At 46.2% G+C, this 7,373-nt stretch overlaps 1 protein-coding gene across 1 annotated transcript in view; it reads right to left on the bottom strand.

The window, feature by feature from the left end:
• Positions 1-5,920: 5,920 nt before the first annotated feature.
• The window catches only part of LOC129699616 (WD repeat-containing protein 64-like), a 77,031-nt gene continuing 75,578 nt past the window's right edge, over positions 5,921-7,373 (bottom strand). The window contains exon 22 of the mRNA XM_055639574.1: positions 5,921-7,037. Within this exon, the coding sequence (XP_055495549.1) occupies positions 6,951-7,037 (87 nt within the window). The 3' untranslated portion in view covers positions 5,921-6,950. The remainder of the gene's footprint in view (positions 7,038-7,373) is intronic.

Genomic DNA, 7,373 nt, shown 5'->3' with positions numbered 1-7,373 from the left:
GCTGTCATCTTGAGCAAAACACAAAGTGCTGGAGGAACTCAGTGGGTCCGGTGGCATCTGTGGAGGGAATGGACAGATGACGTTTCAGGTTGGGACCTTTCTGCAAACAGATTGGAGTTGGGGGAAGAAGGTAGTTCAAGTTCAAGTTCAAGTTCAAATTCACATTTATTGTCACATGCGCCAATTAAGGTACAGTTAAATTTGAGTTACCATGCAGCCATACAAACAAAAAGAACACAATACACAATAGAATTTAACATAAACATCCACCACAGTGGAATGAACATTCTTCACCATGATGGAAGGCAATAACCTTCAGTCCATCTTCTTCCTTAGTCGCCGCTATGGACGGCCCAATGTGCAAGCCCTCTCGTGGGGATGATCGAAACTCCGACGTCGGGGCGGATCAGGATTCACAGAAATCGGCCATTTTCTTATCAAAGACCGTGGCTTCACGATGTTACTGGCCACAGGCTGGCAGTCAGAGCTCTTCTCCGACGATCCCCGGCAAGGGATCACCCCCGCTCCGCGATGGTTAAGTCCGTTCCATGCCTGCTGCTAGACGCTCCGCAGGCCGAGGCTTCAGGATGTTATAGGCAGCAGGCCGGCAGTCGGAGCACTTCTTCTGGCGATCCTCGGCAAAGGGTCGTCCCGCTCCGCGATGGTAAGTCTGCCGTGCCTGCTGCTGAAGCTCTGGGCCGTTCTCCGAGAAAGGCCGCGCCAATCCAAGTTGTTAGGCCGCGACTGGGGCGAAGATGCGACAAAGAGAAAAGGCGCATCTCCCTCGAGGTAAATGACTGAAAATAGTTTCCCCCTATTCCTCCCCCCCCCCCAAAAAACAAAAAAGTCGAAAGGACACTGCTGGTGAGGCTGCCGCTCTCGGCACCACCCGATGACGTCAGAAGAGAGGTGGGTGGAGGGCAAGGTCTGGCGAGTGATAGGTGGATACAGGTCAGGGGGGTTTATTGACAGGTTGGTGGAGTAAGTGACAAAGGCTAAAGGTGAAAAGTGGACAACAGCGTGTCAGATAAGGAAAGAACGTGAAATGTAAAGCCAGAGGGAGGAATTAGGTAGAAGGGGCAGCGAAGAAGGGAAAGAGGATGGAAAAAAGTGAAATGTGGGACTTAGAGTTGGGTGATGCATGTACGAAGGAGGGTGAAGGTGCAGAGTGGCTGATGGGGAGAAGATGAGAGATGATGGGAGAAATATATACTCACAGGTGGGCAGTGGACATGGGAAAGAGAATGAAGGGTGGGGACAGAATTATTTAAAATTGGAGAATTCAATGTTTATACAGTTGGAATGTAGACCATGAGGGAGACAAAATGTGAAGGAAGGAACTACAGATGCTGGTTTATATCGAAGATACCTATCTTCACACCCAATCTGAAGAAGGGTCCCAACCTGGAACGTCACCTTTTCTTTTCTCCAGAGATGCTGCCTGACCCACTGAGTTACTCCAGCATTTTGTGTCTATCAAACCAAGGGAGATATGAGGCGACGTTGCCCCTATTTGCAGGTGGTCTTACTCTGGCACTGGAGGAGGCCCAAGACAGAAATGGCGGGATGGGAATGGGAAGGTGAGGTAAAATGGTTATTACCTGGAAGATCCAGTCATTCATTCAGTACAAAATATCTTCTCTCTGAGGGTTGTGAGTCTTTGGAACTTTCTTTGACAGAATGTGGAGGTGAAGTTGCAGTTAAGTATCCATGATCCTATTAAATAGAGTCATACAGCACGGAAACAGAATTGCAGTTACACAATTACACAATTCGCATGAGGATAATCCTGGTGAGAGATGGAAAATGCACCCATTGTCTGCGGATTACAAAAAAGTGGTTGGCACTGACCACCCCACCATCGAAGGGATCTACAGCAATCACTGCCTCAAAATGCCAGCCAGCATCATCAGAGACGCACACCACTCTGACCACACTCCAAAAGACCCACATCGAGTGGGAGGAGAGTTAGATGTGAGTCAGAGGGGGAAAACAGTTTAAAACTGAGGAATTTGGTTTGTAATTTGGTAAATTAGGCAATTTATCAGTCAATATAAGCAAGACGGCTCTTAGGGAGCAGCAGCGAGGGAGCGGCCTTGTGAGAAAAATGTAAGTCTTTGGCTCGACAGTCTTCGGCGAGGAGGCTGAGGAGAGGAGGCTATGCATAAAACTCGAGAGGACGGAACGCGGTGAACACATGTCGGGGCAGATGAGACAGTGTGAGGTTTGCAGAATGTGGGAGCCCAAGGACACAGATGGAGCCGCTGCTACCATGTTGGGGCACTGGAGAAGCAGCTGGATGACTTCAGGGCCATCCGGGAAAACGAGAGTTCCCTGGCCAGGTCCTCCAGTGAGGTTGTCACGCCGAGGTTATGGGAAGAACCAAGGTGTGTGACGGAGAGAAAAGGTGGAAATTGTGGAGTGGAGAAGACCCAGGTGGCTGTGCCTAATGAAAACGGGTATGCCCTCTTGGGAACTGTCCGGGGAGATGATGTTTACAGTCCGAGCAGCAGCATGTTGGTGGCTCCAATTCTAGAGATGGGACTCGACCGGCGAGACCGACATCGGGCCGAGCCCTATTGTCCGAGGAGTGGACAGGAGATTCTGTAGTGGCAGACGAGATACGAGAATGGTCTGTTGCCAGGGTTCAGGATGTCATGAACCGAATTCTGAACATCTTTGAGAGGGAAGGTGAACAGCCGGCAGTAGTTGTGCACGTGGGCACAAATGACATCGGGAAGAAGAGGAAGGAGGTTCTGCAACATGACTTCAGAGAGTTGGGAAGTAGACGGAAATGCTGGACTTCTAGGGTGGTTATCTCTGGATTGCTTCCAGTACCACGTGCTAGTGAGGACAGGAACAGGGAGATAGGGGATCTGAATGTGCGGCTGAGGGACTGGTGCAGGGAGCATGGATTTAGATTTTTAGACCACTGGGATCTCCTCTGGGGTAGGGGTGACCTGTACAAAAGGGACGGGTTACACCTTAACTGGAGGGGGACCGACATTCTAGCAGGCAGGTTTGCTAGGGCTACACGTGTGGGTTTAAACTAAATAGTGGGGGGGGGGGAGGGATTAACAAATTGGGAGTATAAAGATGGAGTTGAAGGGGAAGTGGCTACAGGAAAAATTACATAAGATTTTCGAATTAATGGCACGGAAAGCTCGAGAAGGGACAACAGAGTAAGGTCAGGGCCAATTGCAGGCATTGCAAGTGGGAAAGTGAATACGGAGGTCAAAGTGCTGTAAATGAATGCGTGAAGTATAAGGAATAAAGTGGACGAGCTTGAGGCTCAGTTAGAAACTGGCAACTATGATGTTGTGGGAATTACTGAAACATGGCTGCAAGAGGGCCAGGGCTGGGAACTGAATATTCAAGGGTATACCTCCTATCAAAAAGACAGACAGGTGGGCAGAGGGGATGGGGGTGGGGTTGCCCTGTTGGTGAGGAATGAAATTCAGTTCAAGGGCTGACATTGAAACAGGTGATGAGGAGTAAGTATGGATAGAACTAAGGAATTGTAAGGGTAAAAATACCGTAATGGGACTAATCTACAGGCCCCCAAACAGTAGCCTGGACATAGAGTGCAAGTTGAATCAGGAGTTAAAATTGGCATGTAGCAAAATCAATGCTGTGGTTGTTATGGGAGATTTCAACATGCAAGTAGACTGGGAAAATCAGGTTGGTACTGGACCCCAAGAAAGGGACTTTGTAGAGTGCCTTTGTGTTGGATTCTTAGAACAGCTTGTATTGGAGCCTACCAGGGAGAAGGCAATTCTGGATTTAGTTTTATGTAATGAACCGTATTTGATAAAGAACCTCAAGGTTAATGAGCCATTAGGAGGCAGTAACCACAACATGGTCAGGTTTAATCTACAATTGGAGAGGGAGAAGGGTAGATCAGGGGTCTCGGTGCTGCAGTTGAATAAAGGGGACTATGGGGCCATGAGGGAGGAGCTGGCCAAAGTTGACTGGAAAGATACACTAGCAGGGATGATAGTGGAACAAATATGGCAGGTGTTTTTAGGAATAATACAGAAGGTGCAGGATCAGTTCATTCCTAGGTGGAAGAAAGATTCCAAGGGGAGAAAGAGACAACCATGGCTGACGAGGGGATATCAGGGACAGTATAAAAATTAAAGCTAAGACGTACAACATAGCAAAGATGAGCGGGAAGCAAGAGGATTGGGTAATGTTTAAAGAACAACAGTAGATAACTAAAAAGACATTAAGGGGAGAAAAGATGAGGTACGAAGGTAAGCTAGCCAAGAATATAAAGCAGGGTAGTAAAAGCTTCTTTAGGTATGTGAAGAGGAAAAAAATAGTTAAGACCAAAGTTGGAAATCGTGGATGCATTGGTGATAATTTTCCAATGTTCTATAGATTCAGGATCAGTTCCTGTGGATTGGAGGGTAGCTAATGTTATCCCACTTTTTAAGAAAGGCGGGAGAGAGAAAACAGGGAATTATAGACCAGTTAGCCTTACATCGGTGGTGGGGAAGATGCTGGAGTCAATTAGAAAAGATGAGATAGCCGAACATTTGGATAGCAGTAACAGGATCGGTCCGAGTCAGCATGGATTTACGAAGGGGAAATCATGCTTGACTAATCTTCTGGAATTTTTTGAAGATGTAACTAGGTAAATGGACAAGGGAGAGCCAGTGGATGTAGTGTACCTGGACCTTCGGAAAACATTTGATAAGGTCCCACATAGGAGATTAGTGGGCATAATGAGGGCACATGGTATTGGGGGTAGAGTGCTGACATGGATAGAGAAGAGGTTGGCAGACAGGAAACAAAGAGTAGGGATTAACGGGTCCCTTTCAGAATGGCAGGCAGTGACTAGTGGCGTACAGCAAAGCTCGGTGCTGGGATCGCAGCTATTTACAATATATATCAATGATTCGGATGAAGGGATTCAAAGTAACATTAGCAAATTTGCAGATGACACAAAGCTGGGTGGCAGTGTGAACTGTGAGGAGGATGCTATGAGAGTGCAGGGTGACTTAGACAGGTTGGGGGAGTGGGCAGATGCATGGCAGATGAAGTTTAAGCAGATAAATGTGGGGTTATTCACTTTGGTAGCAAAAACAGGAAGGCAAATTACTATCTAAATGGCGTCAAGCTGGGAAAAGGGGAAGTACTACGGGATCTGGGGGTCCTTGTACATCAGTCTATGAAAGTAAGCATGCAGGTGCAGCAGGCAGTGAAGAAAGCGAATGGCATTTTGGCACAAGAGGAATCAAATATAGGAGCAAAGAGATCCTTCTGCAGTTGTACAGAGCCTTAGTGAGACCACACCTGGACTATTGTGTCCAGTTTTGGTCCGCTAATTTGAGGAAGGACATCCTTTCTATTGAGGGAGTGCAGCGCAGGTTTACAAGGTTAAGTCCTGGGATGACGGGACTGCCATATGCTGAGAGAATGGAGCAGCTGGGCTTGTACACTCTGGAGTTTAGAAGGATGAGAGGGTATCTCATTGAAACATGTAAGATTGTTAAGGGTTTGGACACGCTAGAGGCAGGAAACATGTTCCCGATGTTGGGTGAATCCAGAACCAGGGGCCACAGTTTAAGAATAAGGAGTAAGCCATTTAGAACGGAGACGAGGAAACACTTTTTCTCACGGAGAGTGGTGAGTCTGTGGAATTCTCTGCCTCAGAGGGCGGTGGAGGCGAGTTCTCTGGATGCTTTCAAGAGAGAGCTAGATAGAGCACTTAAAAATAGCAGTCAGGGGATATGGGGAGAAGGCAGGAACGGGATACTGATTGGGGATGATCAGCCATGATCACATTAAATGGCGGTGCTGGCTCGAAGGGCCGAATGGCCTACTCCTGCACCTTTTGTCTATTGTCTATTGTCACCCTGGCTATGCACTCATTTCACTACTGCCCATCGGGAAGTTGGTATAGGAGCCTGAACACTGCAACATACTGTTTACACATCTGTTATGCTGCTGCAAGTAAGGATTTTATTGTTCCGTTTCGGGACATATGACAATAAAACATTCTCGACTCTTGAATTATTCACGTTTAAACATTTAGTAAGTATCCCTTTAGGGCATGTATATTAGCTTTATAAAACCATTTTCACAATTGACTTGTCCACATTCTGTTCTGATGGCTATTATCCACTTCTTGCTTCAGTGCAAGAGATGACTGCTTTCAACACATCATCACGCATTGCAATTGAATGTCTATTGTGGAACCCTTTTACTGCCCATGATTGTTTGGAGGACAAATGAAATTTTTATATTGATACAGTCTTTACAATGATATGATTTAGCAATTACTCACACCCAAGTTTATTTCTGTTTGTCCTGTCAGATCTCTATTTTAAAAAGGATGCTGTTCGCAGTTGCACAGAACAACAACACAGCAATGTAGTTGGAAAAGCTACTGCCTCGCAGTGCCATAGATCCTGACATCTGCTGTCTGTGTGGAGTTTGCACATTATCCCTGAGATTGCGTGGGTTTCTTTAGACTTGACACTTTAGCAATATAGCGTGGAAACAGGCCTTTAGGCCCACCAAGACGGTGTGGACCAGAGATCACCCCATTCCTTAACAAACATCCTACACACTAGGAGCAATTGACAATTTTTACCGAAGCCAATTAACCTACAAATCTGCAATTCTTTGGGAATGGCTGTTCCCATGCCATCAGTAAGATTCACTTGGTTAAGATAGGTGTTAAAATGATAACCCATTCAATCTTTACCTCTTCTTAACCAATTTAATTTCTTAATACCATCCTTGAAAGAACGTACTTGTAAATAGTAGATATAACCGAATCAATATGCTGCAGTTTACTTTACTTTAACTGAACTGAATGGTTCCAATGAATCGAACCGAGTGGTCCTTCTCAAAAATTATCACTTGGTTTCTAACGATCTGAAGACCACTAGTAGCAATAAATACTGCACTGGCCGTGGCTGCAGTAGTTCTTATCTTCAAAGCATCACGTAAGGAGGTGGGGCAGTAGTAGCATTGAAAATATAGCAAGTCTGAATAGGGTGGAGAATAGATCCCCTGGCAACCTGCAGTGCAAAAATATGAGTTTAGATAGAGGCATTTAATGCTTCAATTTCATTTTTAATAAATATTCCAAAATACCTTTCTTGCAAATACTGTACATGACAATATGGGAAACGAGAGCAGCGATGGACCACACAACCCTACAAACCTGGCTTCGCCATTGTTAGGCACATTGATTATAAGAGTTAAGGGCCTGTCCCACTTAGGCGAATTTTTAGGAAGTGCAGGAGACTCTGCGCTCACCACATGATCGCCACATGGTCGCTGCATGTTCGCTGATGGTCCTGCATTCTGGGAACTAGTCGCGGCCTCAGGATGGTCGGCGCAAATTTTTCAAC

This window comes from Leucoraja erinacea, chromosome 8, assembly GCF_028641065.1.
Source record: "Leucoraja erinacea ecotype New England chromosome 8, Leri_hhj_1, whole genome shotgun sequence".
Taxonomy (NCBI): Eukaryota; Metazoa; Chordata; class Chondrichthyes; order Rajiformes; family Rajidae; genus Leucoraja; species Leucoraja erinaceus.
This window is presented reverse-complemented; position numbering and strand designations above follow the sequence as displayed.